The following is a 25063-nucleotide window of genomic DNA, read 5'->3' as shown; positions in this document are numbered from 1 at the left end:
TTCAACAGTCATCTGGTACAGCCTTTGCCTCCAGGCAGGTGACATTTGGTTCCCTGTGACATTTGGTTTCTCTGTGCAGGTTACATTTTACTGACCTCACCCTGAAAAGCCATGTTTGAACATGTCATATCAGCTCAGCTGGACCATGAATCAAACCATTACATGTACATTGAATAATACTGCGAAGTACATAGTTATCCTAAATGTAAGTACAAATCCTGTTTTTGTTCTAATGGGGATTCATTATATATTTATCCATGAAATTTTCTTCCAAAGCAATTGATTAACTAGAGGTAAAATATACGAATTGAGAAAAGGCCCGAAGAGTTAACTAAACTCCAACTATACCATGTCAGACAAAATTTGTAAGGTCACTCTTGATAGGTCCAAGGGTGGCTAAGTTACACATGACAAAACGTTGTGTTTTAGAAGTACGTGTTACAACAAGACCTGCAAGGATCTGAGACTGAGAAAGATTAAAGGACTAAGATGTGCTGATGTAGCCATAACTGAAAGCAGCTATCAAAAGGCAGCAGGCAGCTGGGAAAGAACCGTTTTTTAGCTTAGAGGCCAGAAATTGCTTAGATTGCCTCTGGAATTGGAATAAAACCAACTTTTAATTGGTTTTAAAATCTGGACTGGACCACTCCTGCAGTAACCCATGAACCCATGTGGAAGCTGAGGGAATCTTAGCCAAACCATCTGACCTGTGAATTGTTTTGTTTGGGTCCCTTATAGGACAGGAAGTACCTGTTGTGCAGTAATTTCACATCAAGTTACAGTGTTTCATGATGTTGCTTGAACAGAGAATTCGAAAAGAGATAAAAATTTCCAGAGAAAAAGTCAAGCATCTCCACCAACATGCCCTGGGGCTTGATGGACCCGCAGAGCTGGGACTTAGCACCAATTTCCCTCCACACCTCAGCAAAAGGGCTTCCAGAAAGAAGGGAGGCAGCTGGACGCATAGACTGCATTAGTGAAGGCCAAACAGGTATTTTAAGATAGATTTAACTCAGAATTTTGCTAGATTCATGACAGTAACTCCAGTGCCTCACAACCAGCCAGATTTCCACACTGTTTGATTGAGTGATGGTCACTCTTATGAAATATGCATAGGATGAAACTAGCCCAGTGGCAGAGAGCGTGTGGGGAGCCACCCATTTTCCATGCCCAGGATGTGCTCTATTCACAGAGCATTGAAGATAATAGATGGAACAAAGGGGTCCTCTTAACAGTGCCCATGGATGGGGACTGACCTGATTGCTCCTTGAGAAACAGGGGTAAAGGAGGAAACTAAAAATTGCTCAACAATTTCCGACTCCTTAAACAAAATGGAAAACCTGTTGTTGATGAAGAAGCTAAGTTTAAATTAGTTTGTAAATACAAACCCCACCTTCTCAGGCTGGAAATCACTGAAATAAGTAAGCCTCACCAAGAACTCTCAGCATATGGAGTTGAATGGCTGCCAAAGAAGTGGGATAGAAAAAAGAGCAAGAGAACCAAATGCAGTAGCCATTAAATAACAACAACAACATCAACAATAACAACAAGCTTTTGTACCCAGGGTTTTCTTTTTTTCCCAAAAGGAGTAACATTCTATATTTTAAAAATAGGCCAAATTCTTCAAAAATATCAGTGTCATAAAAGACAAAGAAGAGCTGAGGAACTGCTCTAGATGAAAGGAGGCTAAATGACGTGATGACTAAATGCAGTATGCAATCCTAGACTGAGTCCTGTACTGGACGGAAATGCTATAAAGGCCATCATTGGGTGAGTTAGCAAAACAAGAATACAACTAGCAGATTACATAAAGTATTGTATCAATGTCCAATTTATGGGAGGTTTTATGTAAAAGAATATCCTTATTTTGGAAAATCCACATTAAAATATTTAGGGGAAAAAGGCCATGATGTACTCAACTTACTCATAAATTAATTAAAAATTGAGATATAACTGACTAGGGTTTTCAACTTGATGATACACTTTTATTTATTTATTTATTTTTAATTTTTTGTCTTTTTGCCTTTTCTAGGGCCGCTCACGCGTCATGTGGAAGTTCTCAGGCTAGTGGTCCAATTGGAGCTGTAGCCACCGGCCTACACCAGAGCCACAGCAACACGGGATCCGAGCTGTGTCTCCAACCTATACCACAGCTCATGGCAACGGAGCAAGGGCAGGGATAGAACCCGCAACCTCATGGTTCCCAGTCAGATTTGTTAACCACTGCGCCACGACAGGAACTCCAGATGATACACTTTTAAATATATTACTTGGAGATGCTAGATCTTAACTCTGGAATGTTCTAGAATTTCAGGCTGGTACCCAGGTGAATGGAATCTGCAGAGATATATTTATTTGGGGACTATAGGATGGAGGACTCAAATTTCAAGGGTAAAACACTTTATCAGGTCTAATGGTTCCCAGTGCATAAAGTAAACCATTTTCGTAATTATTCTTGAAGGATGCTCATTAATATGCTTTACCATGACTAAGAAACTGATCAAGAACTTGAACTTACGTAGAACAAAAAGAGGTTTTATACCTATAGAAATCAATGCTTCCCATTTCAGGAAGGGTTAGGGTTAGGGTTAGGTGAGAACCATGTATCTCAGTGTAACTTAACTTGACAGAAGTGGGAGCTCTAGAACCAGACCCTCTGGCTCAAATCTCAGCTCCACCACTTACTGTCTGTATTACTTTTAGAAACTTACTTCACCTCTCTGTAAGATGGAGATAATAAAAATATCTAACTCATAGTGTTGTGATGAGGATTAAATGAGGCAACACTTTCAAAACATGAGTGCCTGGCCCAAGGTAAATAATCCATGAATGTTAGCATTTAATGTTAATTAAATGTTGCAATACAGGAGACAGAAGGAAAAAAGGATGCTGTGTCATAAATCTGGGTCTCTAAGACTTTGATACTCACCTATAACACAGAAGGGCTTCCGGGCAAATCTTAGTCTTCCTTGCCATCCTCTATATCGGCAACAGCAGCCTGCAGACCAGATGCGAATAATGAACTCCAAACCAAAGACGACAATCATCACGAACTCCTAAAAGATCAAATAAGACATGGCAGAGAGAGGCATTATGGAGCAAGCTGCAGCAAGAAGCTCCATGGATATTTCTGGATATTCAGCCACTTCATCTAAAACATCAAGTTGTTAGTGTCTAAAGTTAACATGTCCTCTTCCCCCAGTCAAGCTAAACCTGGAGCACTTCAGAACCCCACACTGTATTTCCTATCATGGACGTTATTCCTTTTCAAGACTCTAACGCTTTGCAAATTAGGGGTCGGTTTTAATACTAAATGTATAGGCTGAATTACAGATCTCCCTTGTCTGAACATACAGTCATCCCTCGGTATCTGTGGGAGACTGGATCCAGGGTCTCGTGGGTACAAAAATCTGGGGATGCTCAAATCCCTTATGTAATATGGAGTAGGATGTGCATATAACTTACGCACATCCTTCCATATACTCTGCCATCTCTAGATTACTTATAATACCTAATACAATGTAAATGCTATATAAATAGTTGTGGGCATGTGGTTCAAGTTTTGCTTCTTGGAACTTTCTGGAATTTTTCCTCCCCAAATATTATAGATCTATAGTTGGTTGAATCTGTAGATGTAGAACCTACAGAGAAGGAGGGTTGACTGAACAGCACAACTAACTTTAGTTACCTGATAACACGTGAAATATCTGAAATAAGAGAGCAAAGCCTGAAAACACAGCTTTACAATTTTACAGAAAACAGACCTTCATTTTGCTGCAAGGAGTGACATAATCCCTAAGCCCTTAAGACTTGTTCTCAGAGAAAGAGAAGTAAATATTTAGGAGTATATGGAACTCTTTTGTTACGATGTCAAAATCTCCTTATAAAATGGCACGTTTTGTTACTTTCTGGTGTGGTACTTACATCCTTGGCCAGAAATGAGACCCTGAATTCTATGAATGTGAAGCTTGTTAATTATTATGCTGCCCTTTGGTGAAGCTGCCTAGAAAACAACTTTTGCTCCAGGAGAAAGACTTTGAGATTATTTAGGAAGAGTTGTGAGTGAACCCTGGGAAAGGCCCACTTAAGTGGCCCATTACATAGTGGGTCACAGAATGAGAAACCAAATGGAATCTGTTGGAGCAAACTTGTCACAATCACCTTGTTGGCCCTCGGTAGGGATAGGCGCTGAGTTTATTGAAATTGGTTTCTCTTAAAAAATATTTTCCTCTCCTGTTTTTAAACAAGGGTTGACTCAGCATTTATAATATAGAGCAATATTTATTGATTTTTGTTACAATTGCTTAATTATAAAAGTGATACATGGTCTTTGTTAAATTTTCTAAATGTCACAGTGTGGAGCATAGAAAGTAAAGGCCCTAATCCACTCCCCCTTCTCCTGTCCCAGGTCCCAAGATAAAAGCCATTATCAAATTTAGAAAAATGGGTGGCAAGTTTTAGGCAAATGTCTATTCCTTCAGTTTGAGCATGTGAGGATGTGGTGCACTTTGGAAATGCCTAGTAGGGATGTTTCATTCTATCCTTTGTTATCTTGCCCTAAGTAATCCAAGTATTTCTCAGGATGGGAAACAAATCTCCAGTATCCTCACTACTCACAATAATTTAAAACTATCTGTGGGCTAAAGCTCCAAAGGGGACTTTATGCAGACAGCCAAAACTATGGGCAACACACATTCCTTAAGGATATGAAGGTTTTCTTTTGTTTTGACTTTGTTTCATTTTTGAGTATATACATCTAGGTAGTTGGATTTATTCATTCATGAAGGTGGCACAAGTGCCACGTAAGGAAGAGCTGGGAGTGAATCCTGGGATAAGGCCAGGCTTGTGTTTGACCGGCTCATCTCTCCACACATAGAGCATGCTGAACCCAGGTGTCTGTGCAGCTGCGCCTGCACCCAGTCTAGGTTTAATGGCAGGTCCACTTTTTATCCCTGCCTCTACCTCTTACTTGTGCCAAGAAGTTTGGCACTCCACTGGCAAGAGGCCATATTACAAAGAATAGCTGAGAAAATCCCAAATGTGGCCTGAGCAACTATTGGACGGTTTTTCTCTTTTGTGGCAACAGCTGCTACCCATAGGTGTATGGCTAATCTTCTGAGGTAAGGTAGGCCCTCCCTGCCCTGTTTCTATGTTGTATCCTGAGGCAGGACAAATTACATCTACACATTCTCCACTCAGGTCCTCTTGTAGTCATGAATATTGTCTGCTGAATTAAAAAAAATGTTGGGAAAAATCCTTCATTTCCAAATAAAGAAAGAGGAAGTTGTAATTGGCTTTCACTACAGGGTCACCATTTCTGCTTTGGAGAAGTAAGACTAGGGTCAGAATTCTCCTCTCCTATGAGACCATTGCATTTTCTTCATGAGGGCTTGGTTTTAGACTATGTGAACAATAACCTCAAAAATCTCCAGTCACTGCATGAGCAGCAATGAGATGACTATGGAGTGTTTCTCTCAGGCCCAGAGCTACAGGCCCTGGGGATATTCCCTCTCAAGACTTGTGCTTGTATGACTGGGAACAAAAGTCAGAAACCACTTTGACCAGATTCTGTCTCTTGTGTCCTGAAATTTCCACCTTATTTCAGTTAAATGGAACAAAGCACTGCTGAGCCAGAGAAGGGAAAGGATGTCCGATCTGACAGAATTGGTGGGGAATGGAATTGTGAGATTATCACCTTTTCTCTTTTCACTTTCCAGCTTTGTTGGGGTATGATTGACAAATAAAAACTGTATACGTGAGGTTTTGATGTATATACATATTTACATTGTGAAAGTGATTGCCATAATCAGGCCGATTAACATACCCATCACCTCACAGAGGTAACTTTTTTGTGTGTGGTGAGAATACTTAAAGATTTAATTTCTTAGCAAATTTCCAGGAGAGAATAACACTATTGTTGACTATTGTCACCAGGCTATATATTAGATCTTCAGGTTTTGTTCATCTTGCAGAACTGAAACTTTAAACTTTGTACCCTTTGCACAGGCCTGGGAAGTCACCATTCTATTCTCTGTTTTTATATGTTCGACTTTTTAGATTCCAAATATAAGTGAGATGTTGCCCTACTTGTATTTGTGTGTCAGACTTATTTCATTTAGCATAATGCCCTCCAAGTTCCAAGTTCATCCATGTTTTTGCAAATAGCAGGATTTCTTTAAAATGTTGAATAATATTCCATTGTGTGTGTGTGTGTGTATGTATGTATGTATGTATCTATCTATCACATCTTCTTTATTCGTTTGTCCATTGATGGCCACTTAGGTTATTTCCATAGCTTGGCTATTATGAATAATGCTGCAATGAACATCATTTTGAGATCCTGACTTCATTTCCTTTGGACATAGGACTGGAAGTAGAATTGCTGGATCTTATGGCAGCTCTATTTTTAATTTTTTGAGAAGTTTCTATGCTGTTCTCCACAGTGGCTGCACCAATTTACATTCCTACCAACAAGGTACCAGGGTTTCCCTTTCTCTGTATCCTCACCAGTACTTGCTATCTTTTGTCTTTTTGATAATAGCCATTCTAATGCATTTGGGATTATATCTCATTGTGGTTTTGATTTGCATTTCTGATGATCAATGACGCTGAACACCTTTTCACATACCTGTTGGTCATCTGTATGTCTATTTTGAGAAATGTCTATTCTGGCCCTTTGCTCATTTTTAATCAGGTTATTTTACTTTTTTTTTTTTTGATATTGAGTTACAAAAGTTCCTTATATATTTGGATACTAATGTCTTATTGGATGTTTGGTGCAAATGTCTTCTCCCATCTCATTCGCTCTGGTGATGATTTCCTTTGCTGTACAGAAGATTCTTAGCTGCAGTCTCACCTGTTTATTTTTATTTTAGTTGTCTGTGATATTGGAATCACAGCAAAAAATAAAAAAAAAAGACAAATACTGTATGATATCACACCTGGGATCTAAAATGTAAAACTAACTAGGGAATATAACGATAAAGAAACAGACTCACAGATACAAAGAAAAAAACGAGTGGTTACCAATGGGAAGGGGGAGGTGGCAAGCAAGAGAGGGGTTAGGGAGTTAAGAAGTACAAACTTCTACGTTTAAAATAAATAAGCTGCAAGGATATATTGTATAGCACAAGGAATATAGCCAGTATTTTATGATAACGATAAGGAGTGTAACCTTTAAAAAGCATGAATCACTATTTGGTACACCTGAAACATCTAATATTGTAAATCAACTATAATATAATTTTAAAAAATGAAATAAGCCAACAAAAAAGACTGTCCGAACCAATGTTTAAGAAGCTCTTTTCCTATGTTTTCTTCTAAGAGTATTAGTGTTTGAGGCCTTCTGTTTAAGTCATTCATTTTGAGTTGATTTTTGTACGTGGTATGAGATAAGGGTCCAATTTCTTTCTTCTTCATGGGGATATCCAATTTTCTCTTTCATGACAAAAACTCTCAGCAAGTCAGAAATAGAAGGGTATTATCTCAATTTGATAAATAGCATCTACAAAACCCTTACAGCTAATGTCATACTTAATGATGAAAGACTGAATGCCTTTCCCTAAAATCAAGAACAAGGAAATATGTTCATTTCATCACTCTTATTCAACATAGTTGCATAATTCAGTCACCACAATAAGGCAAGTAAAAGAAATAAAAGGCAAAATTGGAAAGTCAGGCATAAAATACTCTTATTTGCAGATGCATCATTGTCTACAGAGACTATTACAAGCAATCTACCAAAAAAAAAAAAAAAAACTCTTAGAAAGAAAAAGTGAGTTTAGTAAGGTTTCAAGGTACAAGATCAACTTACAAACACCAATCACATTTCTGCATACTAACAATAAGGATGTGGAAGCCAAAATTAAAATCACAATACCAACATTTTATAATTTTCATCATGCACACTCTGTACAGGTTTGGTTAATTATAAAATGGTGATAAAAGAAATCAGAGGAGACCCAAATAAATGGAAAGACCATGTTCATGAATTGGAAGACTCAACATAATAAAGATGTAAACTCTTCCTAAATTGATTTGTAGGTTTAATGAAATTCCTATCAAAATCTCAGCAAGTTTTGGAGTTTCCATCATGGCTCAGTGTTAATGAACCCAACTAGGATCCATAAGGATGCAGGTTCGATCCCTGGCCTCGCTCATTGGATTAAGGATCTGGCATTGCCCTGAGCTGTGGTGTAGGTCACAGATGTGGCTCAGATCTGGCATTGCTGTGGCTGTGGCATGGGCTGGGAGTTATAGCCCCGATTCAACCCCTAGCCTGGGAACTTCCATATGCTGCAGATGCGGTCCTAAAAAGCAAAAAAGCAATGAGATCCCGCTGTTTAGCACTGAGAATTATGTCTAATCATTTATGATGGAGCATGATAATGGGAGAAAAAAAGAATGTATACATGTACGTGTAACTGGGTCACTATGCTGTACAGTAGAAAAAAAACTGTATTGGGGAAATAACAATAAAAAATTTTAAAAATGTCAGTGAGGTTTTTTTGGTAAACATAAAGAAACATATGCTAAAGTTTATGTGGAAAGGTGCAGGCCCTAGAACAGCTACACAAATTCTGAAAAAAGAGAATAAAGAGGGAGGAAACACTTTTAGCTCATATTAAGGCCTGCTATCTAGCTCTAGTAATCAACACTGTGGTTTTGGCAGAGGGACAGACAATGGTCATAGAACAGAATAGAGAACTTAGAAATATACTCAGACAAATATGCTGAATTCATGATCTGATAAAAGGACAAAAGTAGTTTAATGGGAGAAGAACTAGCTATTTCAATAGACAATGCTGGGGCAATCAGACATCCATATGCAATAAAATGAACCTCTATCTACATCTCACACCTTATACAAAAATCAGTTCCAAATGGATCATGGGCTTAGGTGTTAAAACTATAAAACTTTTCGTTAAAAACATAAGAAAGTATTTTTAGGATTTGAGCTAAACAAAGAGTTCTTAGATTTAGCACCAAAAACAAAAGCAATATAAGGAAAAATTGATAAATTGGATTTCATCAAAAGTAGAGAGGATGAAAACACAAATTATAGACAGAATATATTTGCCAACCACATATCTGACAAAGGACTAGTATCCAGAAAACCTAAAAACTCTCAAAACTCAGTAGTAAGAAATATTTCAACTAGAAAATGGGCAAAAGATATGAACAGACAGGTCATTGAACATGAAAAGATGTTCAACATCATCAGCCTTGTGGGGAATGCAAATTTAAACACAAGTTAACACTATACACCTAGTAGAATGGCTCAAATTAGGAACAGTGCCAATACAAAGTGTTGGGCACAATGTGGAGAAGCTAGAACTCTCAAGCAGCTGGGCGGAATGTACAATGACATAGCCCCTCTGAAAACAGTCTTTGCTGCTGTACCTCAGAATAAACCAGTTCCTTTTCTCTCGCCTTTTTTTTTTTTTTTTTTTTTTTTTTTTGCTTTTTAGGGCCCTACCTGAGGAATATGGAGGTACCCAGGCTGGGGGTTGAATCAGAGCTATAGCTGCCGGCCTACCCCACAGCCACAGCAACCTAGGATTCAAGCCACATCCGAGCTGTGACTTACACCACAGCTCACAGCAACACCGGAGCCCTGACCCACTGAGCAAGGCCAGGGATTGAACCTGCATCGTCATGGATACCAGTCAGATTCACTTCCATGGCACCACAACGGGAACTCCATCTCTCACTTTTAATGGAAATAAAATGCCCTTTATTTACTCAAATGGTTGCTAAAGAGATTACTGCATAGAGACCTACTCGGAGGAAAGCTGTAACATAAAGCTGGTGTTATTAACCATGGTTCTGTACTTCTTTTCTGAAGATCCTAGAAGCTTGGCTTTGACAGTTCTCCACAGAACTGAAGGTGTTGTTTACTATTTGAATCACCTGCCTTGAAGGAGTTGTAGTGTTTCCTAATTTATCCTCATAGAATTTTGGTAAAGCATAGAGTACCTTTCCCATTTTTCTTAAAGACTGAGGAAATGCACATAGAAATTAAGAAACCAAAGGGGCAGGATAGAGCTAGTCCTAGGTTCCTTTTATTATATCTACTGACGATATCAAGCTAGCATTGACCCTCTCCTCTAGATAGTAAGGAAAAGCCTCCATACATCACACCAGAGGACTGTGTTGCTATCTCAGTGATATATATGACTTTGCAGTATAATTTGAGATTTAAATTCTATTTGTGCAGTTATTTTGTTTTTGAGTCACTCAAAGTGGTTTTAGGTACAGATTGATTGATTTTTTTGGTACAAAGTCACAAGCCTAGCAGCTCACGTTCTGGATGTTTTCTCATTAATTAACAGCACTGTTCATTAAAACACAGTGACCTTTGTCTAATCTACAAGCTGTCTGCTGTGACCATTAGTTCTTTCTGGTTTTATGCCATCAAATAGAATTTCTGTGAAGATAAAATGCTGACATTGTAAACCCCATGACATTTGCACTAGTTCTTCAAAGCTGTGGCTAATTAGATGTACAAAATTAGAACTACTGCCTTTATTGAGAATATCAACATAATCAATTACCAGCTATCTTTGTTCGTTTTTTTGTATGTGTACTTAAAGTAACATAGGGCAAGCAGGCCAGCATGCCTCCTCACATAATCCCTGCAGGGAAAGGATTTGTGACGTCAGCTGGGTCGTAAATTACAAAGAAAGGCATCAGTCAGAAGGCTTGCAGTTATACTTCTTTGTAATTTGGAAAATTCTATTAAAATACATACTGAGGAAATGAAGTTAAAGATCCTAAGATGCTGCAGTGCTTAAATCAGGATATGGAAATATAAATACAAAAGTAAATCATCTTCTGGATTTTTGCCTCTTCAAAGGGCAGAAAAAGACCCTAAACACATGCTTGCTAACCAACATTTGAAGGCCATCACATGCCTTCATCAATCTAGCTTGCTTTCACAGTCTTTTTCCTTTTTAAGATGTTATGTTAGCTGTTAGTGTTTTGGAAGAGAATTTGAGGAAGTGAATGTTTTTACCAAGGGGATTGGTTCTACCTGGAGTTGAAGACAGAATCATGCTTGTATGGAGGGTGGTGGCGAGAATGTGTCAGATGTTACTAAGTAGACACTGAGTAGGGGTGTGCAGGGAAGGGGGCAAAGAAGTAGGAACAGGACGTGGGAATAGACCCGTGGTTGCCAAAGGGTAGGGGCGGGACCAGGATGTCTTGGGAACTTGGCGTTGATAGATGCAGACTATTGCCTTTGGAATGGATTAACAATGAGATCCTGCTGTGTAGCACTGGGAACTATGTCCCGTCACGTATGATGGAACATGATAATGTGAAAAACCTCTGGGATAAATGAATATTGTCATATAAATGAGATTAAATGAATTTTTTTCAGAGGGAGATTTACACTTTAAAAGCCTATGCCACAGCCACAGCAATGCCAGATCTGAGCCGGGTCTGCGACCTACGCCACAGCTCACGGCAACACCGGATCCTTAACCCACTGAGTGAGGCCAGGGATCGAACCAGCAACCTGGTGGTTTCTAGTCGAATCTGTTTCCACTGCGCCACGATGGGAACGCCAAGTGTCCCCTTCTTAAAGTCATAATGACATCAGGTGAAGGATGGCTCAGGCTTTTCCCTCTGCCTGCCTGGGGGAAAAGGGGTGGGGTCTGTCCCTGGGACACAGGTACAGGGCCACTCTCTGCTGAGGAGCCCAGGTTGGCAGTGGGGAACAGAAAGCAGGCTCAATGAGTTCTTTTTGTCCCCCACCCCAAACCAAATTATATCTTGATTGGTTTAAAGTTTGTATACAGGTGTGTGTGCATGCCCCAGAAGTTAGAACTAAAACACTGAGTCATGAACTCCAAGCTAGAAAAATTGAAAACAGCTTGCTGCACCTTGAACTGAACCCAGATATTCATTCTGCTAAGTTCTGCCAAATAATCACAAAGGAACCAGTTCAACTTGGAACTGAAGCTAGAAGTCCTGAATCAGATCAAAGTGGTATGAACATCAAGAGAGACTCCAAAAGGAATGAAATAAAACTAAGTTTTCATTTGATTCAAGTTGCTAATTTATCAATTTCTCATCATCTATAGGCTTTTCTTTCTCTCAAGAACTATATGAGCTTGCCCCCAAATAATTTAAAATTTAAATTTAAAATGAATATTGATACTGGAAATAAAATGAGACCATTCTATTAGTTTTATTGCTTTTTTTCTTTTCTTTTTAGAGCCACACCAGCAGCATATGTAGGTTCCTAGGCTAGGGGTCAAATCAGAGTTGTAGCTGCTGACCTACACCACAGCCACAGCAACGCAGAATATGAGCCACGTCTGCAACCTACACCACAGCTTACAGCAATGCAGGATCCTTAACCCACTGAGCAGTGCCAGGGATCAAACCTGCGTCCTCGTGGATGCCGGTCAGATTTGTTAACTGCTGAGCCACGACAGGAACTCCAGGTTTATTACTTATTTATTTATTTTTGGCCACACCCAATATGCATATGGAAGTTCCACTGGCCAGGAATTGAATAGGAACCACAGCTGTGACCTACATCACATCTGGGACCTACATCACAGCTGCAGCAATGCCAGATCCTTTTAACCCACTGTGCTGGGCAGGTGTACCTGTGCCACCTCAGAGACAATGCAAGATCCTAAACTGGCTATGCCACAGTAGGAACTCTCTCTATTAGTTTTATAATAAGAAAATATGCAAAAGCAATGGGTTTTTCTTACTTACAAAATTTTAAAATACTTATAAAAATTTAAATAAAATTCTTTAAAACAAATGAACAATGTATATCAACCAAGAGATATCCCTGGCCTTAAGAAATTGGTACATATCAGCCAAGTTGACTCTAAAACAAATCTTATCTTCCCTTGGTGGTGATATTTCTCTTGTGGGTGGCAGTGATGCCTGTGACAAGACAATAATTAGGACCGAGTTATGGACTGAATGTTTGCTTCCCTCCAACACTCCTGCTGAAGCCCTGACCCCCAAGGGTGATGGCATGTGGAGGGGGCCTTTGGGAGCAGGTTAGGTATGGAGGAGGTCATGAGGGTGGGGCCCCCATGATGGGATTAGTGCTCTCTCAAGAAGAGGAAGAGAGATTAGACCCCTTTCTCTCTTTGCCATGTGGAGACATAGTGAGAAGGCAGCAGCCATCTGCAAACCCAGAAGAAGGCTGTCACTGGGGAGCTACATCATCTGGCACCTTGTTCTTAGACCTCTAGCCACCAGAGAACTGTGAGAGGTGAGCACATCGACTCTGCAGCCTTTTTCTTTTCTTTCTTTCTTTTCTTTCCTTCCTTCCTTCCTTTCTTTCTTTCTTAAACAGCTGGCCTCAGTGCTACCAAGAGGCGAGGGCCAGCAGGACCATGTGTGCTCTTGGACAACCTTACATCCCTGCCTTAGAGCTTCTCTTGCTTGGACCAAAGAAACTGCTCTTGCACTGGGAGATCCCTTGCCTTCCAGATAATCTAACCCTTTTCTCTTCCTTTGGGGTGTTTGCTTTGTTTAGTATAATGAACTGCTCTGCAGCACTGACTTCATTTATGTGTTCTGCTTTTTGTGTCGCTTGACAAATGTACAGGACATCCTGTGACCACAAAGGATGTCTAGGGGAGCAATGCATCTGCCCTGCCCCTGCTCCAACCCACCCCTCCAAGCCAGGAGAGCGTCTGTTTGGGATGATAAGACACTCGCACTAGAAAATTCATACAATGACAGGGTAAGTATGTAGGTGCTGCTTCCCCATGAGAGGCTCCTGACCCAATGGGGTAAGCCCTCTACCTTGCAGGCCCTCACTCAATGTTTGCTGACTTTTCCTTTGGTTCAAAACTTTGGGTTCAAAAAAACTAATTATCTTACTGCTTAATCAATCCATTAAAATCAAAGTTCTGAAAAAGAGGAAGCTAGAGGAAAAACTGGGGTAAGTTAATTGGCCCATGTTTTTTTCCTAACCTGTCTATTCAGCATTACTGACACTAATTTTGATGGGAGAGACAATGGCTTCCCACTGTCTTGGTGTCAGTGTACTTGTTTTGATGAATCTAAGCTAGAGCGCAATAACAGTAATTACATTCACTTCTATATGATTTATAGCACTCAATAATTTTGTTTTCATTGGCAGTCATGGGATGAGATCTCTCTTCTTTTCATTATCTCACTAGAACAATAGATTTTCACCATTGGTTAAGATTGCTTCTTAAGAGAGGCTGGAAAAAAAAAAGTGAGGGACAGTTTATTTGAACATGTTTTAGGCAGAATCTCCAAATGTTTTGGTTTTTGAAGGACACAGAACTTCAGAATGGAGCCCAAGTGTCTCCTGAAAGCCTAGAAGAATCAGCCAGTGTTTTATTTATTTACTCAATACTGAGGAAGCAGAGTCTGTGCTAACGGAGGGAGACGCTCAACTGTCGAGCTGTCCAGTGGAGAAGATGCTCGGCTGGTTGGTAGGTTGTAAATATGGGGCAGGGCAACGGTGGAGTCCAGCAGAAATCAGATACTGCCTTGCTTTCCTTCCATGTCCAGCCACTACAGGCTTCACTGCAGATCTCCACACCACACCCAGGCTTTCTTGGTTCCACTGGCCCCACCTTCCTTATAGACCACCAAGCAGATAATAAGCCATTTTGATGTTAAAAAGTCTTGGCTTCCTCCTCTCCTACCTACAATAATTGTTTTCTCTTATAAGAATGAAGCACATTTTGTTGTCTAAACTGTACATTTTCCCCATCACTGTGGTAAGTGTTATTATTATTATTATTATTTTTTTGCTTGGGCCGCTCCCGCGGCATATGGAGGTTCCCAGACTAGGGGTCTAATTGGAGCCGTAGCTGCCAGCCTAAGCCAGAGCCACAGCAACACGGGATCCGAGCTGCGTCTGCAACCTACACCACAGCTCACGGCAACACCGGATCGTTAACCCACTGAGCAAGGGCAGGGACCGAATCTGCAACCTCATAGTTCCTAGTTGGATTCGTTAATCACTGCGCCACAAGGGGAACTCCAGGTGTTATTATTGTTAGTGTGCAGTTGACCTTTGGACAACATGGGTTCCACTTAAATACGATTTTTTTTCACTAAATACGTACTATTACTATTGTTCTACCAGATCTGAGGTTGGCTGAATCTGTGGCTGTGGAATTGTGGCTGTAGAGAACCGACTATAAAGTTGTACTGGTTTTCGACTGCATGGGTTGGTGCCCCTAACCTCTGCCTTGTTCAAGGGTCAGCTGTGCTCTAGGCAATGAGAGTACCATCCTTTACTGAGCTTTGAGAGGCAGGAAAACACTCTCTATGTGTGTCACCCACGCACCAGAACACACACCTGTCTGTGCCCTTGTGTAAAAGCTTTTAGAACCGATATTGGGGCTCAATCAACTAGGCTCAGACAGAAGAAAAGGAGAGGGAAAAACCAAGGAATAAAAATCTGCTGGAGACCCTATTCACAGAACACATCACCATAAGTGGAAAATGCATGTCAGCTCTCTGTGCCACCTCTGGTAAACAGAAAACATTAGCTATCCCCGAGGTCTGTAAGCTGGGACACTGTAAAAATATTCCATTAATAACATTTTATAAATTAAAGAAAAATCTGAAATATTATGCCCTTTTGAACATTTAGGTCATAAAGAAAAATCAAACATATGCAAGATCATTTATTTTAGTAGCTTCAATTTTATTAACCATGTGACTCTTCACACTGCATCCTTTAAGAGATCTGTCATGATTCTGGGATGTTTATTTACGTCCCTAATGGTTTCTAGTTATCAATTAAAATCATTCAAGACCGGTCATGCTGTAAATCAAGTATATACTTAAACTGGAAAGATGAAGAATCTGTTCATTGATAAATTTGAATTAATGAGGTCCTTTGCCTGCTGTTCATTCGTGTTATTAAACAAAAGATTAAGAATAAATGTCTTTTATACCCATGTCTTAAGAAAAACTGAGATGAAGATAAAAACAAGAAAATTACTTGGGAAATTTCCAAGCATTTAGAACACCAACTTTGATGATTCTTAAGTATAAGACAGCATAACGCAAATACATATTGATTTTATTTAATGGTGAATTATCCTGACAGTTGATTCCAAGGAATACTTGGGGGTACCTCTTGTTTCTATCACGATCCACTTCTCTGTTGTGTTATTCACCAAGCCACGTTCTCATTCTAATTTGTTATCCTGAGGTCTCCCTACCAGAGAGAAAAACGTCTTTTCTTAATGTGTCTAGCTTTTATCTCAGGCAGATGTGGCTCCTATTGTACATAAACCATTCCTACTTCCTCCCCCCCCATTTTAAAAAGTTTTATTGAAGTATAGTTGATTTATAATATTGTGATAATTTCTGCTGTACAACACGGTGATTCAGCTATACATGTACACACATCCATTCATTTCCAGATTCTTTTCCCACATAGATTATCACAGAATATCGGGCAGAGTTCTCTGTGCTATATAGCATGTCCCTGTTGGCCAATCATTCCATATTTCTCAGTCTGCATATGCCAATACCAACCCCCAATCCACCTGTCCCCTTTGGTAACCATGAGTTTTTAAGTCTGTGAGTCTGTTTCTATTCTGCAAACAAGTTCATTTGTATCTTTTAAAAAATGTTCCACATTTAAACGATATTATATGATGTTTGTCTTTCACTGTCTGACTTACTTTACTTAGTTTGATAATCTCTAGGTCCATCCATGTTGTGCAAATGGCATTATTTCATTCTTTTTTATGCCTAAGTAATATTCCATTGTCTATATGTAGCACATCTTCTTGCCATCACTCTTTCTTACCCATAATGTTGTTTCTGCCAAAGATCTCTGTTCACATCATCAACATATCGTAACTAATACCCACTGCTTGCTGGTCCCCTGTTAATGCACACCTCTCAACCCCCTGTCTGGACAGACAGGGGACAGAGCTGCATTAAAAGAGGGAATTCACACTCCCCTCCCCTGTAATAGAGACTAAGAGTCACTGAAGGTACAGTTTTCGAAGACTAGCTTTACATATCCAAAATTAGTATCTTATCAGAGAGTATAAACTGTCTATACTGCTGAAAGTTCACTTCTTCCACTCTTTTCCTTTGCTTGTTTGCACAGTAAATGCAAATCCAGAGGAGTCTTATCTTCAAGATCATATATATAGCTCATCAATTCCAGTACCACCCCCACCAATTCAAAATTTATGGTAATTCTGCTAGAGTTTGGGTAACACTAAATGTGTACCCTTTAAAAAAAGGATTTACTACTAGGCAAGTTAAGAACAGAAATGAGAGGAAAAAGCGAGCAGGTTTAACATATTTAAGAGGAAATAGTTTTCAAGATCTGTAATAGCATTTATTTGTATTTAAACAATTAATGGAATAATTACAACCAAACCATCTCATTAATTAAAGAAAACCCAGCAGGATCTTTATTTGACAACAGTTTGTTAGCAGAGATTATCTAAATATCGACTCAATGGAAAATGGTAAGAAATATGCCTCCTCCCCAATTCTAATTACCCTCTTTCAATCACTGTGAATGCTTCCTAAACACTGAAGCAATCCTTCCAATAAGCTATAGCTAGCTCATAAATTAGTATGCAAATAGGTGTCAGTCTGTCCTACACGGGGCTCAAGGGCTCTGTGATTGCTGGAAGCAGCCCCCAACCTAAGAAAAGCAAGACAAGAGGATCAAAAGAAGGGTTTATAGGAGTTCCCATTGTGGCTCAGTGGAATGAACCCAACTAGTATACATGAGGACATGGTGTAAATCCCTGAGCCCACTTAGTGGGTTAAGGATCCGGCATTGCTGTGAGCTGAGGTGTAGCTTGCAGACAAGGCTTGGATCTGGTGTTGCTGTGGCTGTGGTGTAGGCCAGCAGCTGCAACTCCAATTTGACCCCTATCCCAGGAAGTTCTGTATGCCACAGATGATGCCCTAAAAAAACCAAAAACCAAAAAAAAAAAAAAAAAAAAGAAAAAAAAGGGTCTAAACTGTCCACAGCTGATCCAAGGAGTTTGTGACCGGTTTCTACAGCCACCTCCAGCAGTCCTTTGCTCTGAAGTTACATGTTGTATTCTGATCCTTTTAGTATCCTCTGTGACCTGCCCCAGTAAATCATCTAATTGCCTCTCTCCCTGACAGTGGCCGCCCAGTGAGCTGCAAATTCCCCTTCCAGGGAAGGAGAGGGCCAGCGTGGTGACTTGGTTAGGCCACTATTGGTAATGTGGTCATAGAAGGACATTTAGGACAAAGTGGAGAAAATTGAGATGCCATTGTTTTCCATTCATTCATTTAGTGGACAGCACAGGTTAGCAGCATGGAGGGGTTCTGCCACTTACCAGCTGTGTGACTTTAGACAATTTAACTTAATCTCACTTTTCTATCATATGATGGTAAAATTTCTCTATAGGTTTTGTTGTTGTTGTTGTTGTTGTTTTTGTTGTTTTTGTTTTTGTTTAACCAGGGTTTAAATGACTTAATATTTGTACAGTGCTTAGGACAGCAGCTGATACACAGAAATCCCTCTTATAACTACCAAGTAAAATAAATGTATTCACTCAATACTTATTGAGTGCTTACTATGTGCCAGGTACCCTTCTAAATGCTGGAGATACAGAAGGGGGCTAAGAGTCAAAAAAATCTCTTCCAGCTATAATGGAAAAAAATAAAAATCGCTATATACAAAAAACAAAAAAACAAACAAAAAAAAAACATCTCTGCCCACCAGTGAGGGAGGCACACATTAAACCTAATAGATAAGTACATTTTATAGAACATGAGGAGGCAAATGCTACTATAGAGAGTGATCAAGGAGGGTAAAGGTGCTGAGGATAGAGGGTAGGTGTCCAGCTTGAAGCAGGAGAACTGGGGAAGCCTTTCTGAGCAGACTGGAAGTTAAGGGTGAGTGCCAAGCAGGTATCTGGTGAAAGAGGCTTACAGGTAGAGTAACCTCTTGTTACTCTTTTTTTTTTTTTTTTTTTTGTCTTTTTAGGTCTATACCTGCGGGATATGGAAGTTTCTAGGCTAGGGATTCAATTAGAGCTGCAACTGCCAGCTTACACCATAGCAACAGCAATGCAGGATCTGAACCACGTACGTGACCTACACCACAGCTCATGGCAATACCAGATCCTTAACCCACTCAGTGAGGCCAAGGATCAAATCTGAGTCCTCATGGATACTAGTCAGGTTCTTTACCACTGAGCCACGATAGGAACTTTGATCTCTTGTTACTGTTAAGACTTACTTTTTATCCCAAATTTTTGTCATTTTAATTAAAATGTGTCTTAGAATGCTTTTTTTCTGGCTCATCTTGTATTGGGACTTTGTACTTCCTGGAGCTGGATGTTGGTTTCCTTCTCTAGTTTAGCGAAGTTTTCAACAATTATTTCTTCAAATAATTTCTATGCCCCTTTCTCTTTCTCTTCTTCTGGGACCCCTATATTGTGAATATTGTGTGCCTAATGTTGTTCCAAAGGTCTCTTATCCTTTTTTTCCCCCCATTTTTTTTTCTTTTTAGCTTGTGTGATTTCCACTACTCTGTCTTCCAGCTTTCTCATCCATTCCTCTGTATCATATATAATCTACTGCTGATTCCTTTTCGTGTATTTTAAAATGTTCTGTTATTGTATTCTTAAGCCCTGCTTGGTTTTTCTTTATGTTTTCTAAACTTCCTATGGTCATTATGTTTAACTCTTTATTGTATATACTACTCATCTCTTTTTACCTAGTTTTTCCTGGGTTTTGTCTTGTTCCTTGGTCTGCAACATATTCCTTTGTCTCCTCACTTTGCCTAATTCTTTGTTTTTATTTCTATGTATTAAGTTGGTTGGTTCCATTTCCCAGCAGCTCACTTCCTTCTGGTCACCTGAGTTATATGCTCTGGGGGTTCCCCCTCTGTGGGCTGCATGGATCCTTCTTTTGTTGACTACTGTGAGTGTTCTGGTATGTAGGGGCTCACCCTCATCTCTATTGGCTGCAAAGTACTGCCTCATGCAGTGGCTGCTGGCCTGCTGGTGGGTAGGGTTGGGTCCCAGTATGGCTGGCTTTGGATCTGGGCCTCCAAGGCTAGCTATGGCCCACTAGTAAGCAGGTAAGCCTTTGGTGCTAACAGGCTAGAGGGAAGACTTCAAAATGTTGCTTTCCAGTGTCCAGCACCAGTATCCATGCACCAGTATCCATGTGGTAGAATGAGTTTCTAAAAATGGTTGTTGCAACCATCTATATCAACAGGAGGAGTTCCAGTTGCCTCAAACTTCTGTGGGAGACTCTCCAAGGTCAGCAAGTGTCTAATCCAGGCTCCCTTCAAATTACTGCCTCTGTACTAGGTCTTAGAATGTGGGTGTTTTGCATGTAAGACCACAGTGCCTGTTTCCTACAGTCTTCTGGTTCTGCCATATGCAAACCTCACTGGCCTTCAAAGCCAGATGTTCTGGAGGCTCATTTTTTTTTTTCAGTACAACACCCTTGTTCTGGTGATCCCATTGTGGGGCTTGGACCTTTCCGCCTTGAGGAGAACCTCCACAATTGTGATTATCTTTCCGTTTATGGGTGGCCTATCTAGACTGTGGGTCTTGACTATACTATATCTTAACCCCTTCTACCCATCTCATGTGGTTCTTTCTTTATACCTTTAGTTATAGAAGATCTTTTCTGCTAATCTCCTGGTCATTATTACAGATATTTGCTCTATAAATGGTTATAATTTTGGTGTGCCCATGGGAAGAGGTGAGCTCAGGGTGTTCCTACTCCATCCTCTTGGCCATACCCCAAAATATTTTTATTTATATGTTCGTATGATTTAAAACCCTACACTTGCTTATCTTAATCTTCTGTTTAAATTTTTCTTGCTGAGACTCTAAAGCATCAATTATGCTACAATGGATTTGGTAAAATTGTCTTCTTTTTCTCCAAATTTGATAAATGTCTGGCTCAAAAGTCTGTGGGATGGTATGAAGACAAAAAGAATCAGATAGGCAGTTCCCATTGTGGCACAGTGGTTAACGAATCCGACTAGGAACCATGAGGTTGCGGGTTCGACCCCTGCCCTTGCTCAGTGGGTTAACAAGCCAGCTGTGAGCTATGGTGTAGGTTGCATAGGCAGCTCAGATCCTGCGTTGCTGTGGCTCTGGCATAGGCTGGCAGCTACAGCTCCTATTAGACCCCTAGCCTGGGAAACTCCATATGCCATGGGAGGGGCCCAAGAAATGGCAAAAAGACAACAACAACAACAACAACAAAAAGAATCAGATAATTCTCCACTTTTTTTGTAGGCAAGCCAAAGTTGGGGAGAAGAGACTTCAAACTTTCCTTATTTTCGGACTTTAAAGTTGCATGTAAAGGAGTGAGTATATTATTAAAGAGTTGAGGGATAAAATAGCATTATTGTCTCCATTTCTTAACCAAATGCTGAGTGTTCTAGACATTAATAAAAGCATATAGCTTATAATTGATACTATTACTTAAGTGTTGAAATCTTTGAGTGTGGGGAGACTGCTTTAAGCAGTGCTGAGCTGTGCAAAGGAGGGTGGTGGATGACAACTGGGCACGTAGAGTGCTTTTAGCATCTTAACATCCTCAGGCTAGGGCATGATTCACAGAAGTTGAGAGTGGTTATTTGCTTTGGTGATTTTTTTTTTCTGACTGTTGGAAAAAGAACCTACTTAAATAATGTTTTTGTTCATCTGAAATGTCATTCTGAAAAGTGGCTACTCACCACAGTTGTTAGAAATTTCCATCTTATAATTTAAAAACAATTTTTTGTTGGCCATCCAAAGAAACATAAAAATGAATTCTGGCTCTGGCTAAGGTCAAATCATGTTGAAATTTTATTTCATGCCTCTATGTTTCTGAATATTACTGAGTCAAGAGAAAGTAATCTCTCATTTCAGATGGACTTTTCTTGGAGATTTTCCCAAACAATTAATTCTTCTCTTTGGCATTCCTGATCTCACCTCTTGAAAATCCCAAACTGTGTTTTTTTTTCTATCCTCAGCTATCATTTTATGACATCAAAGGGAGCATACATATTTAGGTAAACTAAAACTTTAACCAATTTTTAAAGTAATTATTTTCCTTTGAAATTATTCTGTTCTGATGATGAAAATGTTTATGCCAGCGACTAAAGTCTTATATTGATATTTGCTGCTCAGGTATTTGCCCAGGATTTGATATCAGGGGCTTAAGGGTAAGGGCTAATGTTTTTAGGGTTTACAAGAGCTTAGGTGAGCAGTTCTCAAGGTGCAGAACATGACCTGTGTTGTGTGAAGAGGCAATTTTCGTTTAACCAATGATTGTTAGAAAGAGAACTGATATTTAGGGAAGATGCTAGATTCCTGCAAAGCACTGATGCCATACAACCTCTGACATTTATGTAGTTGAGAGGAATATGCCCAAATGCTCTGTTTCTTGGAGAACGGCATCCCTCTTTCCTGTGGGAAAACGGGCAGCAGCAGGTGATTATAATCACCCTAAAGCTTCATGACTTTCTATTCTAGATTTAGGTCTAAGAATGGTTCTCAGTGATCCCTTAGCAATTTTTTTTTTCTTTTTAAAAAATTAACTAATTTCACTGGGTCCTCAGTGCAATGTTGATCATACCTCTTTCAAAGGAAGAAGGCTTCCTCCACAATTTTGCATCCACCATCAGGACCACCAGGATTTTGGATGAAGACTGCTGTGAGCTAATACTCTAGGCAAGCTAAATGCTGGGGTTGAAGATGATGCAGATGGCCAGCCCTGTCCTGGGAAGGCACCTAAGAAAGGACTCAATTTGAAGTTTTAACAGAGGGACTGCTTGGCATTAAGGTTTCTAGCAGTACAACACAAGATGAGAGTACAGTGTTGGTTTTGATCTCAGAGTGGTTTGGTCATCAAAATGGTGGTGGCTCTTTCTAATTTTCTCACCCTCCATCTCTCAGGGTTCCTTCATTTCCCCTACATACTCATGACTCCAAATCTAGACTCTTAATTATAGATAAATATTTCCAATACCTTCTGATGATTCTCAAATGAATTAACTTAAACCTGTCAATTGCTCTGTGTTCTCTGTTTGGGTGATGGCATCACTATTTAACCACACCTCAAAGTCGGAAAGCACAGGCATCCTCACCTCCATCTCAAACACCACCACTTGTTGGCTCAACTTCACAAAGTCCTTTGAATCTATGCTTACCTCCCCATCCCCTCTGCTTCTGTTTTAGCCTGGATGCCCCTAGGGTTCAGGGCAATGCAGAATCCTTGTTCTTTCCTGCCCCCACTGCTCCTTCTCTATTCCAGCTCTCCTCCAAGGTACAGTCAGAATTACCTTTCTCAAAACTAAATTCTGTCAGGTCATTGTGCTATGTAAAGACTCCTTTTTGATTTTCATCGCTGACAGCATAAAATCCAAATGACTTTACTTTTGAAAACAAAGCTCTTTAAGTCAGGTTCCAACCTCCCCCTGAGCCTCTATCTGTCTACATGAATCCCCTAAAATTCAGCCAGAATGACCAAGACCTTTGTGACTCTAGACTCAGATCAAATGTCCCCACCTCTGGAAGCCTTCCTTAACCAGCAATGGAGAAACGAGTCTCTTCCTCTATTGTAACCAATTGTCCTTTTTACACATTTCCATTATACCATCATATTTACTATCGCATAATCTCTGGTTCTATTAACTTTTGGGTCTCTCACTCACTTTTGGTTCTTTCTCTCTCCAGGTAAGAAATTTGGTCTTTTAATTCAGAAAATTATTTGAAATTTTACCTTAAAAATGGGAGAAGATAGAATAATTCAAGTGAGATTAGGGAGAAAGCTAGGGCACAGAGACTAGAATATAACTGGTACTAAAGAAATCCTTGTTTAATGCACGGTTTGTTTAAAGCCAAATTTGTGTCAAGAGAGAAGTATCAATAATATGTTGCATGAGTTCTAGATGGGAGTGATGACCACTTAGTTTGTTTATGCTTAGGCTGAAGTGATCTAAAACCCTAGCTTAGAAAACTGGAGATATTAGTGCCTGTTTCTTTGGCCTCTAGAGATCAGTGGTGGAGTCAGTCATTGCTAAACGACTTTTTAATTAAAATCTGTTAGTGTTATGGGTAACTGACTGAGACACTGCAGTCATTCTCTCTTGTTATATGACCCTATTTGTTTTTAATGTTGGTTGCTAACTCATGTTGTACTATTTTTCTTTAATGTTGATGATCAACCTGCTTTGACACTAGGTAAGAATATTTGCTTTAATAACAAAAATGTTTGACCATCCTAGATTCAGAAGAGTGACTGAAGCTCACCAGAAAATGGGGATGAGTGGGGATAAAAGAGGCAAAAGTTACCAAATAACCATTTTATCTTAGATTTTGAAACTTGTGCTCAACACCACTTGTACTTGCTGTTATAGATCTTCTAAAGAATGAAAAATTGTTTTCAGAATTTTATACTGGCTAAAATTAAAAGATTAATTGCAGCCAGAGTATTCAGTGTTTCCATGGAGGCACTGAATTTATACTCTAATATCTAGATCTAGTATTAGTTTCATGCAGGCGATAGTTTTATTTTGCACCTCCGTTCTCCCAGGCATTGAGCGCTTCTTTTGTTCCTGATACTGGGGTGGAAGTGATGAACAGAACAAGGGCCACTCTTAAAGAGTTTGCATTCTGGGGACAGAAACCAATCGTGAAAAACAGTCATGGATAAGCAAGAAAATATCAAACGGTGGTAATGATACAGAGCTGACAAAAAAGGCTTGCATGTGGAGTATGTAAGTTGGTTTCCTTGGGTTGGGTGGTCAGGTCATTTAGTTTATTCACACTTTTTTTGAATAACCCCTACCTGCTAGGCACTGTGGTACAAACTAGGAAATACAGACTATTCCCAATTATTAGGCAGTTTTCTGTCTAGCAGAAATAAAATATGTTTGGAAATCGACAATCATATTGGAATGTGATGAGTGCTGTTATCGACCATCCGCGGCCACAGAGGATGCCCTTGGAGCTGCGCTGGACCCCAGAACACAGAGGATGTAGGTTTTTATCCCTCTGATTTATTTGACCTAAGAATGACACCTCCCATGTCATCCTTATGA

General features: G+C 39.7%; 1 protein-coding gene across 7 annotated transcripts in view; it reads right to left on the bottom strand.

The window, feature by feature from the left end:
- The window catches only part of KCNQ5 (potassium voltage-gated channel subfamily Q member 5), a 504374-nt gene that overhangs the window by 136024 nt on the left and 343287 nt on the right, over positions 1-25063 (bottom strand). For all 7 annotated transcript variants that reach the window (XM_021073129.1, XM_003480275.4, XM_003480277.4 and 4 more), the window contains one exon: positions 2930-3056. In XM_021073129.1, coding sequence (XP_020928788.1) covers positions 2930-3056 — 127 coding nt within the window. The remainder of the gene's footprint in view (positions 1-2929; positions 3057-25063) is intronic.

Source organism: Sus scrofa, chromosome 1 (assembly GCF_000003025.6).
Source record: "Sus scrofa isolate TJ Tabasco breed Duroc chromosome 1, Sscrofa11.1, whole genome shotgun sequence".
Lineage (NCBI taxonomy): Eukaryota > Metazoa > Chordata > Mammalia > Artiodactyla > Suidae > Sus > Sus scrofa.
This window is presented reverse-complemented; position numbering and strand designations above follow the sequence as displayed.